The 25,779-nt window shown below is 35.9% G+C and overlaps 3 protein-coding genes and 3 non-coding genes across 29 annotated transcripts in view; 5 read left to right on the forward strand and 1 right to left on the reverse strand.

The window, feature by feature from the left end:
- The window catches only part of fkbp15a (FKBP prolyl isomerase family member 15a), a 34,232-nt gene extending 29,840 nt beyond the window's left edge, over window positions 1-4,392 (forward strand). For all 4 annotated transcript variants that reach the window (XM_073952306.1, XM_073952309.1, XM_073952325.1 and 1 more), the window contains one exon: window positions 3,907-4,392. The gene's annotated coding sequence lies outside the window, so the exon portion shown is untranslated. The remainder of the gene's footprint in view (window positions 1-3,906) is intronic.
- The window catches only part of lrsam1 (leucine rich repeat and sterile alpha motif containing 1), a 37,132-nt gene extending 15,878 nt beyond the window's left edge, over window positions 1-21,254 (reverse strand). For 3 of the 20 annotated variants that reach the window (XM_073950625.1, XM_073950626.1, XM_073950623.1), the window contains exons 1-25: window positions 21,080-21,254; window positions 20,732-20,914; window positions 20,547-20,603; window positions 20,422-20,466; window positions 20,262-20,339; window positions 20,103-20,171; window positions 19,540-19,624; window positions 18,785-18,906; window positions 18,560-18,650; window positions 18,167-18,276; window positions 18,026-18,055; window positions 17,826-17,948; window positions 14,582-14,721; window positions 14,410-14,454; window positions 13,048-13,118; window positions 11,906-12,005; window positions 11,310-11,397; window positions 11,088-11,162; window positions 9,290-9,370; window positions 8,926-9,021; window positions 7,078-7,176; window positions 6,865-6,996; window positions 6,262-6,331; window positions 6,001-6,167; window positions 3,998-4,125 (exon numbers count right to left, since the gene is read on the reverse strand). In XM_073950625.1, the coding sequence (XP_073806726.1) occupies window positions 4,003-4,125; window positions 6,001-6,167; window positions 6,262-6,331; window positions 6,865-6,996; window positions 7,078-7,176; window positions 8,926-9,021; window positions 9,290-9,370; window positions 11,088-11,162; window positions 11,310-11,397; window positions 11,906-12,005; window positions 13,048-13,118; window positions 14,410-14,454; window positions 14,582-14,721; window positions 17,826-17,948; window positions 18,026-18,055; window positions 18,167-18,276; window positions 18,560-18,650; window positions 18,785-18,906; window positions 19,540-19,624; window positions 20,103-20,171; window positions 20,262-20,339; window positions 20,422-20,466; window positions 20,547-20,603; window positions 20,732-20,800 (2,166 nt within the window). In that variant the 5' untranslated portion in view covers window positions 20,801-20,914; window positions 21,080-21,254 and the 3' untranslated portion in view covers window positions 3,998-4,002. Of the gene's footprint in view, window positions 1-204; window positions 4,126-6,000; window positions 6,168-6,261; window positions 6,332-6,864; window positions 6,997-7,077; window positions 7,177-8,925; window positions 9,022-9,289; window positions 9,371-11,087; window positions 11,163-11,309; window positions 11,398-11,905; window positions 12,006-13,047; window positions 13,119-14,409; window positions 14,455-14,581; window positions 14,722-17,825; window positions 17,949-18,025; window positions 18,056-18,166; window positions 18,277-18,559; window positions 18,651-18,784; window positions 18,907-19,539; window positions 19,625-20,102; window positions 20,172-20,261; window positions 20,340-20,421; window positions 20,467-20,546; window positions 20,604-20,731; window positions 20,915-21,051 lie in introns of those variants that run through there. The other 17 variants (XM_073950631.1, XM_073950632.1, XM_073950629.1 and 14 more) reach the window with 15 other exon arrangements.
- Window positions 21,255-21,342: 88 nt separating this feature from the next.
- rpl12 (ribosomal protein L12) lies at window positions 21,343-25,548 on the forward strand. Of its 2 annotated transcripts, none has more exons than NM_201584.4 (7): window positions 21,343-21,497; window positions 22,474-22,547; window positions 24,040-24,138; window positions 24,225-24,306; window positions 24,976-25,062; window positions 25,307-25,419; window positions 25,499-25,548. In NM_201584.4, the coding sequence occupies exons 1-7, from the start codon at window positions 21,461-21,463 to the stop codon at window positions 25,502-25,504; spliced, it is 498 nt and encodes a 165-aa protein (NP_963878.4). In that variant the 5' UTR covers window positions 21,343-21,460; the 3' UTR covers window positions 25,505-25,548. The 2 variants fall into 2 exon arrangements, with proteins under 2 accessions (NP_963878.4, XP_073805948.1); XM_073949847.1 differs by having other exon boundaries at window positions 21,343-21,606; window positions 25,499-25,547.
- LOC137490130 (small nucleolar RNA SNORA65) lies at window positions 23,843-23,969 on the forward strand. Its single transcript, XR_011010566.2, has one exon. It is a non-coding gene; the product is annotated as a small nucleolar RNA SNORA65 (small nucleolar RNA).
- LOC137490129 (small nucleolar RNA SNORA65) lies at window positions 24,398-24,524 on the forward strand. Its single transcript, XR_011015788.1, has one exon. It is a non-coding gene; the product is annotated as a small nucleolar RNA SNORA65 (small nucleolar RNA).
- Window positions 25,110-25,236, forward strand: LOC137490131 (small nucleolar RNA SNORA65). Its single transcript, XR_011015787.1, has one exon. It is a non-coding gene; the product is annotated as a small nucleolar RNA SNORA65 (small nucleolar RNA).
- Window positions 25,549-25,779: the final 231 nt, after the last annotated feature.

The following is a 25,779-nucleotide window of genomic DNA, read 5'->3' on the forward strand; positions in this document are numbered from 1 at the left end:
ATTTCTACCAGTTTGAATTGCCACATATTTTAATCCATTTTAAACCAGCTTAAGGTGAATTGTTACAACTCTAGTTATAACTGATCAAAATGACAGTTTTTTATCTATTATGCTATTTTTTACAGAGATTAATGAATATGAACAGTCACGTGCAGTATGAAAACGAAAAAAATTAGACCACTTAAATATGAGGACACTAAAATGAATGGTCTTTTTTGAAGTTTTATTTTTCAGAAGTTCGACAAGCTTGAAACTCACAACCTTAAAAACAAACAGGCAGCATTTCAGTGGATCCATTGCTTGTGTACAGTTATAAAAGCTAAACAATAAAATGTCATATTATGAATCCTAAACCAACAATGGAAAACTTTTAACTGCCGCGCTTTTATGGTAAATGAATGTAACATTGAGATTCCGTTTGGCCATCACAGATAAGGTGCATTTGTATGAAACGACCATACATTTTGTCAGTCCATAGAAAATAAACTAAAAGCAGGAGAACTGAAGTGAGTACTAATAACAAGCTGCCATAAGAGGGTAGTTTATACCACAGAACTCCTATTACTACTATCACCACTACAGTTTAACAGAGTTGTTTTTAGGTACACTATCATGTACTCATTGCACATTCTACTAAATATTCTAGTTTTCATATTTTTGTCTTAAATGCTGAGTTGCACAGCAAGTAAAAGATGTAGCCTATTTGTCCAGTTCAGTTTATACAACATAACTGTATCACACACACACACACATTGATTAAAAATGTGTAATATAATTGATCATGCTGAATAACACTTTAAGACCATTTCCTGTAATATGAATCAATATGAAATTACATAATGTCACATTTATATACAGAAGATTAAGTTCTTGTTTTCTAAGCAGATTTGCATATAAGAGCACTTGAATGAAGACTGCTTCATAGATGGACGTGTGTATTTTAGGACCGGCAGCATTTTAATTATGTTGAATGTTTTTGTTGCATTAATAAAGTCACATGATTAGCATTATTAGCTTTGTCATAAGTATTGAGTTCTGTACCAATCGTTTCTTTTTGCTAATTTTAAAAACATACATTTGACACTAACATGTGAGTGCGTTCTTAAACACCACTTATTGGCCATCGTGTTCACATGCTTATCAGATTTAACTGTGATTGACCATGAAGGCGGTGGTAGTGCAGTGGTAGCAGGATCGCCTCACAGCAAGAAGTTTGCTGGTTCGAGTCCCGGCTGGATCAGTTGGCATTTCTGTGTGGAGTTTGCATGTTCTCCCCGTGTTCACGTAGGTGTCCTCCGGTTGCTCTGGTTTAACCCACAAAGACATGCAGTGAATTGAATATGCTAAAACTGACCGTAGTGATGGGTTGTGGCTGGAAGGGCATCCGCTGCATAAAACATATGCTGGATAAGTTGGCGGTTCATTTTGCTGTGGCGACACCAGGTTAATAAAGGGACTAAGCCGAAAAGAAAATGAATGAATGGCCGTGAAGGTCATCGGTTTACCACACTCTACTGCTGCGCCCGAAATCGCATAATTCCATACTATATAGTACGCAAAAATCAGTACGCAAGCCAAATAGTATGTACAAATTCATAGAATTCTAAAAGCAGTATGCGAGAAGTACCCAGATTACCTACTACCTCTACAAGAAGTGCACATCCGATGAATGCTACACTGTCCCATAATGCTTCGCAAGAGAATTCATGAATAGGAGTGAAGCGATGCAAAATCACGTGATCATGACAAAATGGCGGATGTAGAATAACTAAGTTCTATTCATACTACCCACATTCATACTATATAGAGTGTACTTTTCTAATGGTTGAGTGGTTCATTCAAATCTAGTACCTACTTAGTGGTAGATGACTTCAGACGCAGCCACAGATACACACACTAGAGAATTTTTATAGAGCATATGACCTCAATGGCCAATCAGCTGTGTTTAAGAATGTACTCATCAACAGTGCTTAAATGTTAGGGGGCAATTGATGTTTTTATCATTTTAGTGCCGATTTGTATCAAAATCGATACTTTTGGTAACAATACACAGGATAATAACATCTGACCTTTTTTAAGAGTCCGGGTATACAACCAAGATCAATTTCAACTCAAAATTCTCTAAATTCTAATGTTTTTCCTCAGAACATACAACTTATACTGTAATATTTATTCACTTTTAATTCTAACAAGTCTAGATTGAGGATAACAAAACAGTCAAAGTCATGTTTTTTTTCATGGTGGAAACAAGTTTCCATAATGTACAGTGCATTCAGAAAAATTTAATAGTCAGCCTATTATTTCCCATTCTGACAAGTCAGTTTAAATCCTTTTAATGTATTTGTTTTTATAAGGCCCTATTCTGTAAATCTTACAGTATTTTGATTTCATTTTATACTAAACACAATGATTGAAGCATTAAAATATTCTGAACTCTAAGTTAAAGACCAGATTACACCAAGAATGATAAGTAGAAAGACAAGCAATTTTGTCCTGTCCCTTTAAATCAGGGGTCTCAAACTCGCGGCCCGCGGGCCATTTGCGGCCCTCAGTGCAATATTTTGTGGCCCGCGCCGACCGCTGTACTCTGACAGAATCAGCGGAGTGGGGAGAGAGAGCGCTCCCCGCTCCGCTGATTCTATCCGTACACAGCGCGCTTGTCACTCAATGCGCGTTGTCGCGCGCATTCTGATCAGCTGTGTTGTCGCGCGCGTACTCAAGAGCGGTGTTATCGCGCGCCTACTGAAGGGCGGGACCGAGGGTGTGTCGCGTTGCGGCGGCACTTTTGATCATTTTGGAAGGGCACTTTCTTTGCAAGACTAAAAAGGGCATGTGCTCTGCACAGGTTGAGCCCTATGTGTGCACGTGCCTGCCCTGTTGATATTATAGGTAGATACAGACTGGTACAGACTGATGTGACTGGAGTGGGGTGGGGGTGTTTTATTTATACATATATACGCCTTTTTTTTAGGTGAGGGAATGGAAGTTTTGAGTGAGTTCCCCCACTTTTTCCCTAGGACTTCAATAAGTCAAAGTACAGGTCTAGACTTAATGATGAACATCTTCAAGCCATACTGAGGGTCTCAACTGCTTCCGCTCTAAAGCCAAATGTGGTTCAGATTTGTGAGAAGAAGCGCTGTCAAGTCTCTGGCAGCAAGAAGTAGGCAAAAGATGCCATGTTCAGAAGAACTGTTCATAATCTTCACTCAATGTTCTATTAATGTTCAGGACACTTCATGTTCAGAGGAAATAATTAAAACTGTTAATAATGACATTTGAGGACTTTTTTTTTGTGAAATCCCTTATGCGGCCCAGCCTCACCCAGACTTTGCCTCCTGCGGCCCCCAGGTAAATTGAGTTTGAGACCCCTGCTTTAAATACTCAAGCTATTTACATTGTGTATCTGTCAATGCTTTGGTAGTTTATCAGCTGGAGAAAATCGTTCTAATAACAATTGTTCCTCTCTATCATTACTGTTATAACAGCACTGCAACATCTCTATTTTAATACAATTAGAACTTTTCACCCTCTGTGTCAACAGCTCCTAATGCTGGAAAATGTGGCCCTGTTGTACTACAATGATGCTAGAATAATGGAGGTCATGACTGAGCTTCACAATGGACGACATGCAGATACATTTATAGTTAAAAGAGTCTAAATAAGAGACATTAAATACCGAAAAAGGCACAAGTGCTTGGATGTACAATAAGGGCGAGCACAAAGCTCTTATGTTAGTATATCATCTACTATTAGGTTTGAGTTAGATAAGTTGTTTATAAATACCTACTTGCTGTTAGTTTATTAGAATGTGACAAACGTCTGTTATAGATGCTTCTCTGATTGGCTAATTCTAGCAGGAGTGGAAGAGAAAATCCATTAACTTCTAAAGTGCTTGAACGTTCACAGACTATGCGTTTCATGCAGTGAATGGGGACAAGGAAAAACACCGACACGTGAGGTATGATTGTGAGCATTGGAGGATTTGGTGGGCGCTCACCGGCTTCAGCCATGGTAAATACGGACACGCTGAGATATAGAGCCACGGCACAGAGGGCACGACTGCAGGGCATCACTACAGGTCTGACAACAGCATACATGGCCACACGGCAGGAAGATCACCTGAGACTACACAAAGCAGAACAAGAGAATGGCCTTTAAAAGCCTCTGAAAAAAAAGTAACTCTTTTCATTACAAGCTCAAATAATAAATCAGTATTCATAATATTAATATTATTATTATTACTTAACTTAATAGTAGTTTTTTATATTTTGTATTACATGTCTGTATTCTATATAACTTTTACATACAGTAGTTAAAAATAATTTCTTTTTTAAATAACTTTCTGTTTGACTATAGATCTGTAACAATAAAGTTACCATAGATTTCACAAAATCCTTCAGAGCAGAGCTGTTTTCAACATCAACCATCTTTTTTGAGTGCAAACGAGTATGTAAGAGTGAGTTCTGAAAAATCATGTGACATTCAAGACTAAACCCAGTAAAAAAAATTCTGTTTAATAGACGTCTAATAGACATCTAAATGTACAGTAGACAGCTTGGCTAAAACAAGGCTAAACTTTGGCTGTCAGTGAAAATTTAATAGACATCTAAGAATAGCCCAAAACTAGACTAGTCATCAAATAGACAGATTAGACAGACTTTATATGTGTAGTCATTCATTTCTGTTTATTTGATGACTAGTCTAGTTTTGACCTATTCTTAGACGTCTATTAGATTTTCACTGACAACCCAAATTTAGCCTTGCTTTAGCCAAGGCGACTATGTTTTTATCTATTAGACACCTTTTAAAAACAATGCTTGCTGAGAACTGATGCTCAACACTTAAAATTCAGCTTTGCATCACAGGAATATACACAGGAAAATAGTTTGCAAACATGACAAAAAATTGCAAAAGTCTTTTCTTTTTACAATAATTATAAATAAACAAATTGATTATTTTTGCTCATGCTTTAATGTTAATATTTACATTACTAAGTAAGCTTCTAAAATAAAGGAGTTACATCAGCTAATATAATCATGGGGAGGTTTTATGTTCTTTGTTTATCGGTTAAGTCCAGTCAACTCATGTTAAACTTTTTTTTACAGATATGTAAAAACTTTAAACACCCTATAGATTTTCATGGTTTTCCATATCAGGACATAATAAAAAAAACAATACCATCCTTGGAAAGTATTAATATTTGGAAGATAAAACCTCAGATGAACAACATCACACAACACCTCACACAGTCTCGTTATTTGTTTAACAAAAATAAAGCCAAGATAGAAAAGCAACGGGTGACAAATTTAGGACAGCCTATGATTTGGATGCCTGTATTTTCACATCTTTTAGACCATTCTGGAGGAGTTCTTGAGTTTCTGCACAGCATTTCATTAAGGATGAGCTCTGGACTTCGACTGAACTATTGCAATACTGTGATTTTTTTCTGTTGTAGATTTGCTGCTTTGTGTGGGATTAATGTCTTGTTGCATGATCCAATTTTGGTTGAGCTTTAGCTGTTGGACAGGCATAGTGTTAACACACACCTGAAAGCTCTAGACCAACAAAAATTCTGCTGATGATCAGTTCAGGCAATTGATTAGCCCTTGACTAATTTTTGTTAACATTACATGTTGTTGTTCATCTGAGCATTTATTTTTCAACCTGCCAAAATTAGATTTTAATAACCTGATATGGAAAATTGGAATTCCAAAGAATGTCCTAACCCTTTTCACATGGCTAAACTAAAGCACTTTATATACTATACATACACAGTTGCTGCAAAGTAAGCAGTGTTAAATAAAATTGCGCTTAAATTTCTACCATAGACCAATGTTTGCTCAAGGGTGTCCAATGGCAGAAAATTGTATCTAATTTGTTATTATTATTATTATTATTATTATTATTGCAATTTTTTGGCCTGATTTTGTCTCACACCAGCTCTTTCTTCCAATTCAGTTAAAGTATATAAGCGCCTTGTAGTGTTGCTAAAGGCCTTACCTCAAGCTCCATGCAGACAACACACTCAGAGTTGAAGCGGTCAGGATTTGGGGTCGTGGGGGTTAGAGGTGCACTGGGGGTCAGTGGAGGAGTGAGCTGATGTGGAAGTGGAACACTCTGAGCGAATGGACCAGCTTCCTCCATCTCTTTCAGTGTTTTCGGCAAAGCTAAAGAGAAAAAGATGACAATGCTCTCAGTCACCGAACAGAATTCACAAATGTCACCTATTAAAAAATATGATGTCCTCAAGATGATTCTTACGATCAGACAGAGTTCGATCTCTGGCCCAGTGGAGAAGAGCTTTCTGCACGCCAACCTCGTTGATCCCCAACTGTAAAGATAGAGATTTTATGAAAGGAGATTATAATAAAACTGTGGCAATCAGTAGTTTGAGAAATTTATTCTGAAACCTTCAAAAATAATCCCCATTTAGAATTCTCTCCTGAATCAATTCTGAGCATAGTTTTAGCAGCAGATGGCGCTGTTTTCTTTATAAACTGCAGTACACTACTTACGTTCAAATTCCTTACAAATACCACTTGAACCAAAAATAATAATTAATAGATGACGTTTAAACGAATTACAGTTAAGAATTACAGTTAAACAAACGAGTTCACATTAATCTCGTGCCATTAAAGCCAACTGACATGACCGATGCACAAGTGCCCTTCTTTGTATCCAGTTAAAACCTCGCGTACAGCGCCATCTGCTGTTACAACACCTCAAAACCGATTCAAGAGAATAGAAATTGTCTTTTGAAAATCTCAAAATCCATTTCCCAATTTATTTTTGTACCACTGTTGTACAATATAACAGACATTAAACTCAGATATGATTTTGAAACATCCTGGAAAGTCGACGGACCTTCCTGAGGTCTTTGGCAGTCATTCTTCTTAAGGCCTCAGCAGTGATGCGGTGGTGAGCTATGATTGGCAGGTAGTGCTGAGCTGAGAGTTTGCACAGTAGATTCCCTAGATCTCTGTCTACCGCTGCTTCCTGAGGAGAAGTAAGAGGACAGCACAGTGTGAGTAATTTTAAGATTTAAACACAGCATCTCAAGGCCTGAGCGGATCTCACCTGCATGCGCAGAGACAGTGGTTTGGCATCCAGAAGCCTCTGATACTGGATCATCCAGTAGTTCTGCTGGTTGGATTCACTCTTCTTCTCAATCTCCATCTGAATCGCAAAGAAAAAAAATTATCAAAAAATATATAAAGGTCTGCTAAAATTTCTTTATACAGTTGAATACAAAACAAGATATTTAGAAGAATGTTCAGAGAAAAAGCAGCCATTGACACTCATGGTAGGAACAAAAAAAAATACTATGGAAGTGTCAATGTTTTTCAAACATTCTGCAGAATATCTTCTTTTGTGTTCAACAGAAGAAAGAATGTCAAACATCTGAAATAAGTGGCGGATGAGTAAATGAGAATTTTAATTTTCGGGTGAACTATCCCTTGAGAAAAATTAATTATATCTTATGTGATTAAAAACAGGGTTGTTTTAATAATATTTTGTTTTATGGACCAAAACTCATAAAGAACAGGACAAAAGTAAATGTGTTAGAGTCTTCTGCCCCACCACATCTGTCACATTCAGGAGGAGATACAGAGGGAAATATTTTACTCAATCTAGTTTTAGAGAAATGAAGAGGATGTGAAACTTTAAATTAGATTCATTTATGTCTCGAATTTATCAAACCTTTTTTATTCTCGAGATCTCCACAGGGCTTCTTACCAGATCTCATCAGCCACTTCTTCATTCAAATTCATGGCTCAAGCTTTCTTAAATGTGTTTAGTGCACATTGTAGCCCCAAAAGCACTGATATCACATAAAAACATTGATATCAGTTTGTCTAATGAAATGAATCTAATCATGTTTAATATATTGAGTCTTGTGTGTTGTTCTGTGCAAAGAAATAACATGTTCTTTTTATGAAATTTGTTATATATAGTTATATATATTGTCATCAGTAGTTTACAGAATAAAATCAAAATGAAATATAAATAAACGTCCAAGTAATGTCCAAGTAAAATGTCCAAGTGTGCTCTACAACAAAAAGAAATAAAAGGTTCCAAACTATTTTAAATAGATTAAATATATTTTATTGTAAAAATATTAAAAATCATTTGAATGCTTATAACATGTTTTTTTCTGATATTAAATGTCACACATAGATACTGAACCATAAAGTAAACAACACAATATAGGACCTGTCAATAATAAGAGAATAAAAATATGCATAAAAAACTGGAACACAATAACAAATGAACATTGCTAAATATTTGTGAAGTGGTTCTGTGAAATGATCCGGTTTCCAGTTCAAAATGTAGGAAGTGGGTCCAGACTTAAGGCTGAATTATACTTCTGCGTCAAACGTCGGCGTATGCTACGGCGCTGACGCATAGCCCTTCGCCGTGGCCGTCGGCGTCGCTGACGTGCACCTCTCAAAAATTGTAACTACACGTCGCAACGACGCGTATCGCAAGCTCTGTGATTGGTCGGCTTGGTAGCGCTGACGAGTCTGGGCGGGACTGTGAGCCGCGCGAATGGCGCGAGCTGGACACGACCCCAATGGAGCGATTGTTTACAAGTGTGGAGTTCTGTGAAGGAGCTCCTGATGGAAAGTTTTGTTTTGTGTTTACCACATAGTTAAAGTTGTTGCACGTCCGCCAGTTCCTGCCTCAAAATGAGCGAGTTTAAGCCACTTGTACATCCAGGAAGTGTTCAGGAAAGCAAAACAGCAGCGAAGAAACTCGACACAGTGGAGCATTTACACCTCACTGCCAACTAGCGTTTCGGAAGTGTTAATGCAGACCAACAGAGACAGCGCGCAGAAGTATAAATGCACAGCTACACGCGTTGCATGCGCCGTGGGCCACGCCGGTCACTTGACGCAGAAATATAAACCAGGCTTCACTCACCAAGACCAGTCTGAGCTCCTCCTCCCTCTGATCCTTCTGTTTGAGTAACTGCTGCAGCAGGTCAGTCAGAGCCGTCCTCTGGTCAGACAGCTCCTCCTTACACACACACACACACACACACACTGTTAGTGTAGCAAATACAAACAAACCAGACCTCCAGAATGCTGTGATAAAGCATAGTGGTGGCATGAGCGTGATGCTAAAACAGGAATGGAATGAAATGGCTGAGAGAGAAAGTAAACTCAAACAAACAAACAAACAAGAAAAGTGATGAGTGACAACAAACAGTCACGATTCCTCTTCTCTACACTCCACAGCATGATGAAAGGAAACCAGCACATCGTCATCTACCGCTGCTACGTACCTGCAGGTTCTCAGTGTCCAAATTCCTCCTCTTAACCTCCAGCTTTGTGAGCTGCATTAACTCTGCCTCTATGAGTTTAATCTATGGATACAAGCATACAGTGGGGGTGTGAATGGCCCCATGGAAACATGAGCAAACAGCCACCTGTTGACTTCTGAATTCAATGAGAGGTGGGATGTGAGAAGCATGAGCTGACTGAAACCCCCCAAAGAAGATATATGACTAAAATGACTAGTACACAAGAATACCTTAAAGGGATAGTTCGCCCAGAAAACTCTTTCATCATTTACCCTTTACTTATCACAGACTCTGTTTTTCTGTTGAAAGATTAATGTAGAAAATCGGTAACCATTGCCTACCATAGTGGGAAAAACAATGGAAGTAAATGGCTACCGGTTTCCAACTTTTAAAAAAATATGTTCTTTTGTGTTCAACAAAATAAAAACACTCTTAAAGGTTTGAAAGCAATTGAAGGTGAGTAAATTGAGAGTAAATATTTATTTTTGGGTGAACTGTCTCTTTAAAAGGTATTGCCTGACCACTGAAAACTCATTAAATGTCTGTTTTTTTATGTTTTTAAAAGAAATAATGCATTTCAGCAACAACACATTACATGTATCAAAACTATCAGTATATTATTTATAATTGTACATTTACACATTAACATTTTTATTTTTTTAAATGATGTTCTTTTTATTAAAGTATCCTTAAAATAATAGTGATTTCTTCAAAATATAATGTTTTGAGTGTATGTTAGATTAAATTAATGCAACCCTAGTGTGATTGAGGCTTATTTCAAAAACATTAACCCCCTCATTTATAAATGGTAGTATATATGTTAATACATCCCAGTGTTGATGAAGTTGAAGAGATAGTTCACCCAAAACTGAAAATTTACCAAACATTCTTTCCACAACTGAACATAAAAAAAAGATAACCAAAAAAGAAACGAAATAAAAAACACTATGGAGGTCATTGACTACTATCAACTGTTTGGATGCAATCACTCTTTAAAAGCTCTTATTTTGTGTTCAAAACAGGGTTTCCACAGGTCTTGGAATTTCTAGAATAACATGGTATTTTAAAGGTCTATTACAAACATCAAAAGTCATATTTTTAGTATTAATTTAAAAGTGTACTCCTCATTAGATTTTTTTCTATTACATTTATTTTTTACAGTTTATTACAGCCTATATTAGGTGGCCTAAATGGTTCCAGACCAAATTGAAAGTATATCTTATTTGGTTGCAAGCTTATTATTTTTTTTTTACTTCAAGTCTAAAATTGGTGCAAATGAACCATTATTTAATGTATTAATCAATGTTGTATTAATGTTATATTATCTAATTGAAAAGATAAAAAAAAAACTCCTTGAATTAAATAAGGAAATTCAATGTAATTTCCAGTACAGCTTTGCTTTGTGCTTTAGCATCATGTCCTAGCATATATGACTTTACAACACGTAATTCAAGATATATTTTACATTTTGTCTGCTCAGTGCTCGTATGTCATAAAAATTCAGCTTTTTAGCCAGTGAAAGTCAAGGAATTTGACATTTGGCTTACGAGGGGAACTCTGTCAACCCTCAATAAAAGACAATTCTATAGGTTAGGAAAAACACAAAGGTAAATAAATGATGACAGAATCAACATCTTTGGGTGAAATATCCCTTAAAGATTTTTTAAATGGAATATTGACTACACATCTGAAGCACACTGGACCCCAATAAACTGCAGTATGATATCAATACCTGTATGTGTGGGATCACAGGTCCTAAATGAAAACCTAATGAGCATACCTGATTACGGATATAAGCGTGCACGCTGTCTTTCTGGAGCTGAAGGGCTTCAAAGGCGGCCTTCTGCATTTCCTCCTGCACACAAACAGCCGGTCAATGTTAGTTTGTAGAACTACCTGTCCAAAAATGCATTGGAATATCTATATATATTAGACAAATTAACTGCAAACTCATTTTTAATATACATTATATACCTTGTAGGTTATCAAAGTAAATAGTTACCTCTTGAAGGATCTGACTAATGGCTTTGCTTTTGTCTAGCTGCTGAAGAGACAACACTTGGTCAAACTTCTTATCCATATTGTCCAAACTAAACAAATGAATAAAAAAGAGAGAAGGGAAAAGGGAAATAAAAAAAAGATATTAGACCATCTCCTTGTCAGTGAATTAAGCATTGTGACATTAATTAATAAACAACAAGCATTGTTGTTGTGATGCTTGATTCTTGCATTACTCTAATTTTCAAAGAAATAATAACTATTTTGCGATGTTTGTAAATGAATCAGCCATTTTACATGAATCATTTAAATAAATAATACGATCAATCACTCATTAAAACAGGCACTAGTGACAACCAGTTTTAATATATTTATTTATCCACGATAGACCTACAACAGATACCAACAAAAAACACGCTCAGCAAAATGTCTCCAAAATCCAATCACACGTGCTCACAAAAGGTTCATTTGAGACTAAATAAACCATCCTGAGTGACCATTTGTGATTTTATCAACAGGGCACATGTTGATAGAAGGTGTAACCAAAAAAAGTAAAAACAAACTGTAGAGAGTTTAGAACTATGGTGGGAAGTGAATCACCTCTTGCAGGTTTCGGACACTAGAAACTTTGTCTTGGCTTCTCTGGCCTCCTGCAGTAACCGTACAGAGCAGCTCTCGGACAACATCCTCTGCATGGCATCTGCAAAAACACAGTCATCTTCAGTGAAACTGCAATTACCTGAGGTTCTTTCAAATGTTATTGATATGATACTTTTAGAGACACTTTGTAGAGAGATGGGAACATATAATATTATGGAAGTTAGAGTGACGTTAGGACATGATGCAGGTATTAAAAATATATACACTCACCGGCCACTTTATTAGGTACACCTGTCCTACTTCTCATTAAAGCAAATTTCTAATCAGCCAAACACATGGCAGCAACTCAATGCATTTAGGCATGTAGACATGGTCAAGATGATCTGCTGCAGTTCAAACCAAGCATTAGAATGGGAAAGAAACTTGATTTAAGTGACATTGAACGTGGCTTAGTTGTTGGTGCCAGACGGTGTTTCAGAAACTGCTGATAAATTAGGATTTTCACACACAACCATCTCTGAGGTTTACAGAGAATGGTCCGAAAAAGAGAAAATATTAAGTGATGGTGATGGTGTAAGGGTGTGGGGGATATTTTCTTGGCACACTTTGAGCCCATTAATACCAATTGAGCCCATTAGTAAAAATGCCAAAGCCAATCTGGGTATTGTTGCTGACCATGTCCCTCGCTTTATGACTTCTGATGGCTACAATCATCAGGATGACATGCCATGCCATAAAGCGTGAATCATGTCAGACTGGTTTCTTGAACATGACAATAAGGTCACGGTACTCAAATGGCCTCTACAGTCACCAGACCTCAATCCAATAGAGAATCTTTGGGATGTGGTGGAACAGAAAATTCGCTTCATGGATGTGCAGCCGACAAATCTGCAGCAACTGCGTGATGCTATCATATCAATATGGACCAAAATCTCTGAGGAATAGTTAGAGTATCTTGTTAAATTACGCCACAAAGGATTAAGGCAGTTCTGAAGGCAGGTCCAACCCGGTACTAGTAAAGTGTACCTAATAAAGTGGCCAGTAAGTGTATATAGTTCTAATGACTTGCTTACTAAATTAATAAACAATCATTTTGAAACCATGAAGCCATTTAAACAATAAATGTAACTTCGAAAACTCACCTGCCACTTCCTTTTTCCTAAGAGAGTTGGCTTCTTCCTGTGTGATGGTAGTAAGGTGTTCCATTCGTATGCTGAAAACAAAAACACATACATAACTTTATATCTTAATAATAATAGAAGGAACAAAAATAAACTCTGGATGAAAAACTCTGGATAAATACATAAATCATGTTGTTATGATGAGATAACCTCAGTGAAAATATATTGTACAAATGCTGTAATGTCAAATTTTTGAAAAGCATATTATAGTGTATTACTGTAGATTAACTATGTATAAGCTTGACAACTGTTCACACCTTAAAATTTTTTAATTTGACTGTAATTTAATAATTCACACATTTTGTAAAGCTGTTTTGGAACAATAATTATAGTGAAAAGCACCATATAAATAAAGTTGAACTTCTGATTGAAAATTTTCTGTGCGTTTATCTTCTGTCCACCATACAAAAGTTTAGGGTTAGTAATATTTTATATTATTTGATAAAATAAATTATTAATCATTAGTTTTATTAACGTTCATTACAAAGACTAAAAGTGACATTTATCTTTATACAAAAATATAGTGCCTATAGAAAATCATCATACCCCTTTGAAATAATTACTTTATTTGTTTGTCATAAAGCCTGAAATCAAACCACATTCCAAATAACTGTTTTTTAAAAGCAGGGTGTAATGTGAGTAAAGGTATAGATTTTAACAGGGTTTGATGATTTTCTATAGGCACTGTATATATTTAAAATGAAATAAGTTCTTTTAAACTTTCTGAATCCTGAAGAACCTAAATCACAATTTACACAAACTATCACACAATCCAACTTTTTTAAACATCGAAAATAAGAAGAAATGAAAAAAAAAATTGTCAAATGATATCTGAAATATTATGTGAATTTAAAGACTAAAGCATAATCTGATAAAAAATTAATTGAAACAAAATAGAAAACAGTGAAATTTAATTTCTAATGATTCTTCGCAACATTACTGTTTTTAAAGTATCTTTTGATTTTTACAAAATGGAGCTTTGATTAAAAAAAAATATATTGAACACTAAACTAACTGTAATCTAAAATTGATAATGGTAGTTTATATCTAACAAAAGACAGATTCTGATAACAAATTAACAAAGTGTTTGTGAAACCACAACTAAATATAATATGTTAGATCTCTCTAACATGTCCAAAAATACTTAAATACAAACATAAATGCTGAACTACATACTATAGCAGCATCACAGCTCATGCTGTAACTGGACATCTTAAGTGGCACGGCACCATTAGACAGAGAGAAATTCACTTAGCAAGAGCTGCACTGATGGCAGGAGCCCATATTCCATTAGAGTTCGACCCATGTGTAATTTCCACTTACCGGTCCTTCTCCAGGGCTTGCAAAAATGCAGCGCTTTTTTCCTGGCTGTAATAAGATGAGCACAAACACACAATACATAACTACCCTTCATCTACAAAATACTAATGGATTTGGATATGGATATGTACAAAAATGCAAGAGATTTCAGAAAGGTTTCCCACTGTGCCCTCACCGTTTGTTATCAAGCAGAAGATCAGAGATGCGACTCATGACAGCGCTCTCTGCCTGGCGGACTTTATCCAGCACTTTCAGCCTCTCTGCTTCCTGGGCCTTTTGCTGCTGAGATACACCTAACTCTAACCGCTCCTGCTCCTGAGAGACAGAAAACCACAAAGACAAGTCTTCCTTTAAATACGGTCATGGTAAAGGTATTTAAAAAGCGATATTTATTTTCCAAAAACGTATGCATAATCTTTCGAAAAATCTTGAGCAACACAATTTATGTTACATGAGCACCAAATCAGCATAATGTAATAATTTCTGAAAGATCATGTGACACTGAAGACTTTTTACTAAAATATAAATATAGTATGTATATAGATTTACATGAGAGAAATGGATGTATTTGCCCATATATGTATGTATACATATGTATATTTATGTACATGTATATATGTACTATTATTTTTTATTTTGTTTGTTTTGTTCCCACTGGTTATATGTTCCTAAAAAATCTATAAAAACTAAGTAAAAATATAAATAAAAATAAAAATATAGTTATTTCCCATTTCATTGATCCGTCAGCAACAATAATAAGCACACGTTTCAGCTTCTGGTTAACAGAAATATCTAATCAGCCAAACATAAAGCTGCAACTAAACACAACTCATGCATTTAGGGATGTAGATGTGGCCATGACAATCTGCTGAGGCAATCATCAAAATGTGAAGAAAAAAAGGATCTGAATCTGAATGTCAAGGTGAACAAGGCACAGTCTCAGATGGACTGATCTGAGTATTTCAGAAACTGCTGCTCTACTGGTTTTTTCATGCACAATCATCTTTGGGATTATAAGAGCATACTCAGAGGCAGAAAATTATAAACAGTTTTCTGTAGCTTAAAATGTCTTGATGATATCAAAAATTATAGGAGAAGGGCCAGACTGTTCTGAGTTGGAAAAATATAATATTAATTTGGCCTGCACAATATCCTTTTAGCATCAATATTGCAATATGCCCATTCACAATAGTCAGACCGCAAGAACTGTAATGTCAAACAGTTATTATTTTTAATCAGGAGCCACATTTGAAAACTCTCATGATTTGTGGAATCATTGCAACGTTTAACCATAAAGTTACCAAAACATGTATGACTCGTGTGTGTTTTTATTATTAAGGTAAGTTTTAAATATTCAGGCATAAAAAATTATATTTCTAAATCTAAGAAATAATTGAATTTATGTATATATCCAATAAAGACTTTACAGTGTTATTTTACATTTTATTATTAAATTTGTGTATCTGAATATTGTTCGACTTCCAGAAAATCAAAAGGGACTGTAAATTTTATTCGTACAGTATTGTTTCTCTACTGTATTTCTCAATGTTTGTGATTGGTTTGTTATATTTTATGTAAATGTACTCCCTTACAATATCATTCCAATGTATCAAAAATAATGCATTCTTTCCAAATAGACCCTTTCATTTCATCTGGTAAAATTATAGATTCAGTATCGCAATATATATTGAATGAAAATATAAGTGTCAATTTTTACCAATATCAAGCAGCCCCAAAAGTAACAATTTTAATAGTAACAAACAAGGCAATTATTAAACAAGGTATATACAGTGCTCACCATAAATGAGTACACCCCATTTTATAAATGAATATTTTTATCCATTTATAAGTGAAAATGGGTAATATATATTGATGCATTTGAACAAAACAGATTTATTAAACAGATATATTTATTGAACTAAAATATTTTAGTCCCAGAACATCTTTAGAAAGATACATTACATTACATTAAAATTCATGCAAAATATTACAAAAAAATTACAAACTACAACATTTTACCAAAATTGTATGTATTTTTTTCTATTTTTGGAAAATTTTAAATAACATTTTCCCCTAACATATAAATTTGGGCTATTAATTTTTTTAACCATTATTGTGAGTTATTTTGTTAGATAAGCTCCATATTTGGCTTCAGTATTGACTAATGTAATGTTTATGCACAAATATAATATTGTAAAGCATCCTATAGGAAATATGAATTTAAATGAGAGATTCGTGAGGGGTGTACTCATATATGCTGAGCACTATAACTACTACCTAGGTATGTCAAAATTGATCAAAATACCTTCCAAACCTGCACATAATAAAGTAGCCGGTGAGTGTATAACATTACAGCAAGCCATGCACCGAATATGCAGCCATAAAAATGACATTACTGTTTTCTGGCCTAAATCCAGCATTTATCCCAATTTGCCCCTCTCTAGCACTGAGATTTCACTCTTGCTTTAGCCATTATCACAGCACTACCTATTCACCACAAATGTGAATGCTTCCACATTCGAATTTGTGATCACAGGAATTACAAAAACGTCCTAGTCGTGGCACCCCCGCTCCGCATCAGTCTAAACTCTTTTAACACGTTTTTCGTCTAATACACTTAAGCGAAGCCATAAAGCAATGTTTTAAATCAGTGGTTTTCAATTATGTTCTTAGAGAACCAGTAAAACTACACATTTTGTGAATGTCTCCTTTGTCTGATACACCATTTCATGTCTTGATCTTTCAGGTCTTCAGCTCTCTGCATAAATGCAATGAATCAGGTGTACTTGATTAAGGAACTGCAGGAATGTAATTGAAAACCCCTGCGATAATAAAATATTGTGTGTGTGTGTGTGTGTGTGTGTGTGTGTGTGTGTGTGTGTGTGTGTGTGTGTGTGTTTGACTTTAAATACACTGTGAAGTTAAATTTGATTCTGCAATAAAGAATTAAATGTAGAATTTTAAGTTTGTGCTAAAATATTTTCTTTCCAATTTCTTGTGAATTAAAAAATTGTCAAATTCTCTTTATTAATTTATTATTAATGTAATATTCATTTATATTAAAGTATATATTATAATTATAGGTGGTTCATTCCGCTGAGCTGAGCCCTGATTAATAAAGGGACTACGCTGAAAAGAAAATAAAAGAATGAATATTATACTTATAATATTGTAATAATAAATTTCATGAAAGCAGTTGTAAAACATGTAATTTTTGTTTAGTTTCTTTGGCCAAGTTTATCTTGAAATTTCAGTTTTAGATCACAATCGTCATTTTAGAGTATTAAAAAAATCTAGTTTCACACTTACTTACAAACTAACTAACTAACTATTTAAAAGTATTAACACTGCAAAACCTTTAAAGAGAATTGCATTTTGAGCTTATGTCTTATGTAAAAAAAGTAACTTCAAATGGTTACCAGTTTGACAGACAGCAGGACGTCCTCTTTAAGAGAGCTGTTGAGGACTAGGAGTTTAGCATGCTCTCTCTGTTTCTCTTCAAGATCTTTCTCAAAGATCAGCTTTTCCAATTGTTTCTGCTCCTAGTGGAGAAGCAGAGAGAATGAGATGTAAATACCGCTTCACTAGACAATCCAACACAAAACTTAATCAAACATACCTTTCTTTTCTCATAGTCCATAAATTTGTTCTACAGTAAGAGAGAGAATACAAGATAACATCACAAATGTATGGCATTGATAGAACAATGGCACAGAAAGAAATGTGAGCACTGTTTAACAATAATGAGATTTAGACTGACCTGCCAGACTATCTCCTCACCATCAACACAGTCCATCTCCTGCTTCCCTCCATCATGCTCCAGCACAGGCAGGAGATACTGAGATGGAGGACAATACTCCAGACCCATATCTGTATAACATCAAAAATAAATGCTGAAATACAGATAATGCACAGAATGGCTGCCATATGGGATTGCAACCAAATCTGCATAATCTGTATAGCATGCACTCTGTATTTATTGGTCTGAATCTAGACAGACAGTAACGAATAAATATTAAAATACAGTGGTTGCCAGCAATTTCAACTCATATCTCCCCACTGTTTTGGGGGCTCCTGGATGGGAACCACTGCTGCAAACTGGTCTGTAAAATACAGTTGCTTTGTTGCAGAGACTGTGAAAACAGAGGTGTACCTGAGCAGAGGTAGCGCTGCACTTCCTCTGTGCCGCCTGTACACACTGACGCAGGTGGAAAGCTCATAACCTGTGCGTCCAGGATCAGGCTCTGAAACCACACATATACAAATATGAGAATGAGATCCCAGATATGAGTGGACACAGAGTTTATGAGCTTGATGTGATATTACACAAATATGTGTCTTGTTTTGATTTACTGAAATTGACATATAAGGTACTCACTTCCAGAGTGCGAACACTGGCCAGTTCTTTGGGTAATTCTCTGATGCTGTTCTCACTTATGTCGAGTGTCCGCAGGCTGCTCATGCGACCCACAGACACAGGCAACACAGTAAGGCAGTTCCCTGTATGCGTCAAAACATTGTCATTCGTTTAATCTTTTTTATTTCCACTTCATTTTTAAAATTGTGCCTAAAACCTAAAGTAAATTAAGACAAAAGTCATATGACGGTCACATTTTCAATGTTCTGAAAGACTTTTCAAACTTGAAACCGGCAAGCCCGAGTCATTCTAAAAAAGCATCATTGATTGTATCAAAGCAGCACATCAGCAGTTTACATAAAGGCATTAGCACATTTGATGGCATACAGTTTATAAAAGGTAAAAACTAAACTCTAAATGTTGCATTTTCTCTTAGTATTTTAGTTTTTTCCCCAAATGCTAGTTTTTTAAGCAACTAACAATAACAATGTATCACTACTTGCATGGTTTTAATGTTTAGTATCACAATGCAGGGTTTATAGTTCAGGGTAAAAAGCAGTACTAACCCCTCTTCTCAGTTTCCTGTAGGCAACATTTATTAACCCACTGATAACAATGTTTTGAACAAGAATAATCCAGGGTTAAGCACACAGAAATTAAGTTAACATGAAAAATGTTTAACAACTAAATGGAATATATTCCAGGAAGACAAAGTGATGAAAACAATTAAAAAATGAATATTATATGAACAAAAATAGATATTTTTAAAAACAAACCTTTTACATTAAGTGTCTGTAGATGCAGAAGACCTCCTATAGTGTCTGGCAGCTGTTTGATCTGGTTTTTCTCTGCATTTAGCACCTTAGAGAAAAAAACATGTTTTATGAAAGCAACAAATATAAAGTACTCTAGTTATTACAAAACATACACAGCAATTCAGTTGATATTGTTGGATTATTAACAATGAGGTTGATAACATTGTAATATTTATGAACAAATAAATCTTCTGCTTACCAAGGCTGCATTCAATTAATGCAATAAAAGTATTAATAAAATATGTATTTTTTTAATTTTCTTTTGATAATTTAAAAAAATTATGTTGTATCCCAATTTTTCAGAAATCATCCAGATATGGTGAGTTGGTGCACAGTAAAAAACTGCTGTTAACTTATCTATAAATATATATATATATATATATATATATATATATATATATATATATATATATATATATATATATATATATATATATATATATATATATATATTATTCTATTAGCATATTATTCTGTTTTTAGATTGTACAATTCAGAACTTTGATCTTATAAAATAGATATACCTGCAAGGACGAAAGCTGTCCGATCTCATCTGGAAGTGATGTGAGCTTATTTTCATGTAGATCCAAGACCTTTAGAATGAACAAAGAGATGTTATAACTAGACAATATAGCGAGACAGTTATTTATTTTTCATTGGTGACATCAGTCAGTTTCTCTCACCTTTAATGTTGCTAAGGCACCAAGACAGCAGCCTTTAGGTACGAGTGACCTCAGGTCATTTGTATGAAGAATTAACACCTACAGTTAAAGAAAAAACTGCTTTCAAAATTGTATTCGCTCCGACCACCAACAGTTCAGAGAAAGAAATATACAGACTCACTTTCTTCTGAAGCACTTTACACATAGAGAAGGCACAGGAGGGAACCTGAAGAAGCAGATATTTCATCATTTCATCATTTGTCCACAATGAAAATAGGGATTGTCACTAAGGTGTCTGAAGTGTACCTCTGAAAGCTCACAGGCAGAAATGTCCAGAATGTCATCAGCACCTGCTTCTTTGGCCTGCACAAAACATAGGCATGTGTTTTAGGATCTGCACTGTGGACGTTGCTTTAAAAAGAGGCTCTGCTCACACTTATAATCTCTATCAGTAACAAATGTGGGTGCGTTGCAAAGCAACAGACACTCACCAAACACAGCTGGTACTCGAGACGTTTCCTGGAATCGCCACTGGGTTTTTTCTTTTTGAACAAAAACATCGTGAGGCTTAGCGAGATTTTATTTGTCTAGTTAAAACCCCACAACATCCACTGGACGGTTCAGTGTGAAACCTGACTGAATGTGATGTTGACAATCTCCAAGAACGCCCTGAACTAATAGAAGTAGGACAAAAAAACACAAAAACAAACGCGTAAACTGACAAATAATAATTATTCAATATCCATAACCCTTCACAAATGTCCCGCTTTCATCAGTCTAAAGACTGGCTACGACAATTGCGCAACATTACCTTTATAAACAAGTGGACGTAACGTTACCTGCTGAACGATGGATATTCGCAAATAACCGTTAGTCCTATAGCTGATATATGTTATGAAAACATAGGTTCTCTGAGATGTTTCTTAATCAATTTACTGTCCTGTGATACCTAGCATACTCCCTCTCGGACAGTACACCACAAACACCAGGAACAACTTCTCGGATGTTGTGAATGACGTAATGCGTCGCCGCAGTGTGAAAGGTTGCCAAGTTCTCGCGATACTTCGTCGCCTTTATATTCTCAGCTTGCGCTCTCTTCGGCCTTTTCCTTTTTCACTTTTGTGGTGAAGGTGCAACAGTTTTCGGTCGTCCCGAATCCGGGTTCATCCGACACCCTCACCAATTCCAATTGAAGTGAACTCAACTTCATCTGATACACCATGCCTCCTAAATTCGACCCCAACGAGATTAAAGTTGGTATGTGTGAGGAATACTGTAACGTTTCGACGGGTTTTTGAGCGTGACCAAGCGGCCATGTTTGTGCTCTGGGCTCCAGAGCGCCGGGACTATAATAAACGATGAATGGGTAAAACTACTGAGCTTTATCTAACCGAACAATTTTAAACTTAATGTCTAATCGGATTGAATGTTATGTGTCTTTAGAAGTGCCAGCTGCGGCTTATTTTAACGATTCATCGTAAGCTTTGAAACGTGATTAATGTGCTCTAGTTCAGCAGTTTGCTGCACACGTGATCATCATGGAACTCGTGTCTTTAGCTTAATAGTGCAGAATAGTCTGTAGAATTGTCAAATACGTTATGTAGTTTTAACGTGCCTTTTATTTTAAACGTGCAATAGTAAGTTACAAATAATAGAAATTGCAGTACAACTGCTGCATATAAAGTTTATCATTTTATAAAGATCAACATTAGCGTTTATTCAAAAATGCATATAAAATATACCATTAAAAAGTTAGCGCTATTATTTAATGTACATTATTCGCCTTTAAGCTGAAAGTAACCAGGTGAATTTTATTGACTTGTCTTGATCAAATGGACAATCGAAGTTGCCCGTTACTTAAATTATAGCTTTGGTGACTAAGTACAATGTAGAACTCCAGCTAGTGTTCTTTTAACAACTTTGGGGGGGGGGGGGGAATTTCTGCAAACAATGGTATATTTATAATGCCATACTTTGTCTCTCTATAGGCCAGTTTGCCCATTTTCTTTTCGGTTGTAGCATAATTATTATGGCTTGCATTTTTTTAACTGACCTTTGTAAGATGCTGTGCTGTTTTCAGTTGCTGTAAATGATACACGATGCTAAATAGTTTAAGTTCTCTCTTCGCTAATGTCACACAGCAGTCAACACAATCTTAAGAACATTGTGAGTTTAGTTGTTAATGAGGCTAGTTGTCTCTCTACATTTCTTAATTTAGTTTTTTTCTTTTTAGTGTTCATGAGATGCACTGGTGGAGAGGTCGGTGCCACTTCCTCGCTGGCCCCCAAAATTGGACCTTTGGGTCTTGTAAGTATTGCCATAATAGTCCAATCTGATATAGATTTGCTTTAAGATATTCAGAGAGCTGTGTGATTTATCTGATGTGATATTGTAATTAATATGACGGGCTTTAATCCAAGTCTTTTGAGCCACAAAATGCATGTATAGGTCATTTCAGTGTGGTCATGTCATTGGCCCATAAACATTTCCTGCTTGTTATCATGCTTTTTCATAATTGTAAAAAAGCGAATCAATTTTAACTTAATCCTCTATCATACCATTATCAATATGTGGCTCTTTTTGGATCCTCAGAAGCTCTGAAAATTAAAAATGTAAAACAGGAAATGCGTTGGGACCGTTGTTTTTGTTTACATGCCTCAAAATAGTCTGAGGACTCTGTAACTATATAATTAGTTAAATTTAATAATTACTAAAATAAAAAGACTTTTGTATTTTTAACCAACTATCAGTGTCAGAGCCACTACACATGTTTAGACAACCATTTATCAAACAAGATTATATTACAAATTTTATTTTACTCTTCCAATTCTAAGAAATTTTTTCCATTGTCAAAGCCGAACATTAGCTACACATTATGGTGTTTCCATCCAATTGTTTTTATGCACACTTTGGATATGCACATTTAAAGTTTATTTGAAGTGCCGAAATGCACATTTAAAAAACAAACAAACCTTTTATTTGGTAAGATGCGCATAAACTACAATGTAAACATTTTTACTGAACAAATTCCAGTATGTGCATTAAAAAGTCATGTTTGCTATAAGATAATGTGGTGATAATGTGTGTGAATGGGCAAACCAGCCGGCTGGGCACATTGTAAAACATCTGAAATGTTGTTTTGGTCATTCTAAAAGGCCAGTATTAATGTTATTATATTAATTGCCTCCAGAATTGTCGAGTGGCTGTGCTCTGTGTCTGACGCTTCAAATGCCATCACATGTTTATAGTGTGTTGGCATACTGCCTTCTGAGGCATTAATCACTTATTAAACAAAGATATTCACGTAGCTTCTCCTACTTAATCAGCAAATGATGATTTTGTTCTCTTTGACTTGGCTGGAAACGCTGTTTTATTTACATGTCTTATGCAATATTTTGTATATGTGCGCAAGTTTAATTTGCATCTTTGGATGGAAAAATTGCTGATGTTGAATGAATATTATCAAATTATTTCGTAATTTAATTGTTCAGTCATAAAGACTGTTTTTGATTTATTCAGTATTGCTTATTAGGTGCTCGCCACCAATACCTAAAAGTGCATATTTATTTGTCTGTCACAAACCTGTGCTCCTATATCAGCCTCCCGCCACTGTGCTAGTCTTTTAAAGTGACTCTGTACAATCCAGTGGAGGCTCAGAGTGACCCAGCTCTAGGAAGCAGGGCGGCCCAAACTAATGGGCAGCTCTGTGCCGAAAGACCTGGAACAAACTACTTTACATCAAAGAACATTTACTCCATTAAATGCTGCATGCTAATTTTCCATTCTCTCTTTCCATCAGTCCCCTAAAAAGGTGGGTGATGACATCGCAAAGGCCACCGGTGACTGGAAGGGCCTGAGAATCACTGTGAAGCTGACCATCCAGAACAGACAAGCAGCGGTAAGCGCTTAAAGTCTTTCAGCCCGTATAGTGGCTCTTGCGGTCATGTAGCCTTTAGATGCTTACAAGTTTTGTTGTTGTTCCAGATTGAGGTAGTGCCATCAGCCTCTGCCCTCATTATCAAGGCTCTGAAGGAACCTCCCCGTGACAGGAAGAAGGTCAAGAACAGTAAGTGGCTTTTTACCCCACCTCAATGCACTATTGTAGGAATGGCATCTTTTGTGTCTTGTGACCTTTTGTGGCTATGGACCGTGAGCCTCCCGCCACTGTGCTTGTCTGTAAGAGTGACTGTGTACTGTCCAGAGGAGGCTCAGAGTGACCCAGCTCTAGGAAGCAGAACTGCCCAGTTTCATGGGTAACTCTGTGCCGAAAGGTCTGGGACATGTTTACTTGTGCAAATCAGAGCTTTATTGTATGGTAGAATATAGTGCACGCATACAAGGCACGATATTCATGGTAAAGGATATGAAAAATGGAAATATTTGCCAGTAAAAACATTAAGGATACAAGTTTGTGGTCAGTAACTTATTTAATTAAATGTTGCTGCTAAAATATTTACATCAATCCTGAAGTGAAGATGTTTTTACCCCATCATTAACCAACACAACTGTTATTAGAAGGTCTAGAGCACAAAAACAGCATTTTAAAAATGACATGACAATTCATCTCACATGACTTTCCAGCTTTTTGATAAACAATGTGTGCCTGCTTTAAATTAATTGCATTAAATCTTACCCACCAACAAAACTTTGAACAGTGCTGTGCATAGTATCTGTTTGACATGAGCAAATTTAGTATTTCTCCTGACATTTATCATGTTACTCTTTCCTTCTATAGTCAAGCACTCTGGAAGTGTTGCTTTTGATGAGATCGTCAACATTGCCCGCGTCATGAGGCACAGATCAATTGCCAGGGAACTTTCAGGTATGTACTGTCCATGTGCATCTACACATGAATGTCTCCATGAGCCTCCCGCCACTGTGCTTGTCTGTAAGAGTGACCGTGTACTGTCCAGAGGAGGCTCAGAGTGACCCAGCTCTAGGAAGCAGGACTGGTCAATTCAGTGACTAGCCCTGTGCCAAAAGGCCTGGAACATGGCATATAATCTTGCATGCTTGAGTGCTGTTGATTTGGTCTGTGATCATGAATCTTTTCCTCTGCCGCTCAGGTACCATTAAGGAGATTCTTGGCACAGCTCAGTCTGTGGGCTGCACCATTGATGGTCGCCTTCCCCATGATGTCATTGATGACATCAACAGCGGTGCAGTTGAGTGCCCAACTGTAAGTATTGTGCCACTAATCCTGCTTTGCAATGGTTATTTCACTTGCTGGCTTTAATTAGACTTTCTTTTTATTACAGGAGTAAAATGGAGGATTGAAGACCAAAATAAATTTTTCATAAGCATAAAGTTTGACTTCTGTGGTTTGTGACCTTCTATAATCCTCAATGTATTGTAGAGAAGGGATCTGGGCCTTGAGGTGAGAGGATACTTTAAAAGGAAAATGTTTAGTATTAAAGTAGAATCAGAATTGTATGCAACTACGAAATGAGTTTAATAGAGCTTTGAGGAGCAATATTTAAAAATTTACTTAATGTTTAGTCACAAGACCCAGTATCTTTATACATAGGACACAGCATAA

Source organism: Danio rerio, chromosome 5, assembly GCF_049306965.1.
Source record: "Danio rerio strain Tuebingen ecotype United States chromosome 5, GRCz12tu, whole genome shotgun sequence".
NCBI lineage: Eukaryota > Metazoa > Chordata > Actinopteri > Cypriniformes > Danionidae > Danio > Danio rerio.

Bases quoted from the DNA above. Each gene is read 5' to 3' on its own strand.
- rpl12 (NM_201584.4), top strand. From the start codon at position 21,461: ATGCCTCCTAAATTCGACCCCAACGAGATTAAAGTTG. The intron at 21,498-22,473 runs GTATGTGTGAGG...TTTTCTTTTTAG, and splicing joins CCCCAACGAGATTAAAGTTG to TGTTCATGAGATGCACTGGT. The intron at 22,548-24,039 runs GTAAGTATTGCC...TCTTTCCATCAG, and splicing joins AAATTGGACCTTTGGGTCTT to TCCCCTAAAAAGGTGGGTGA.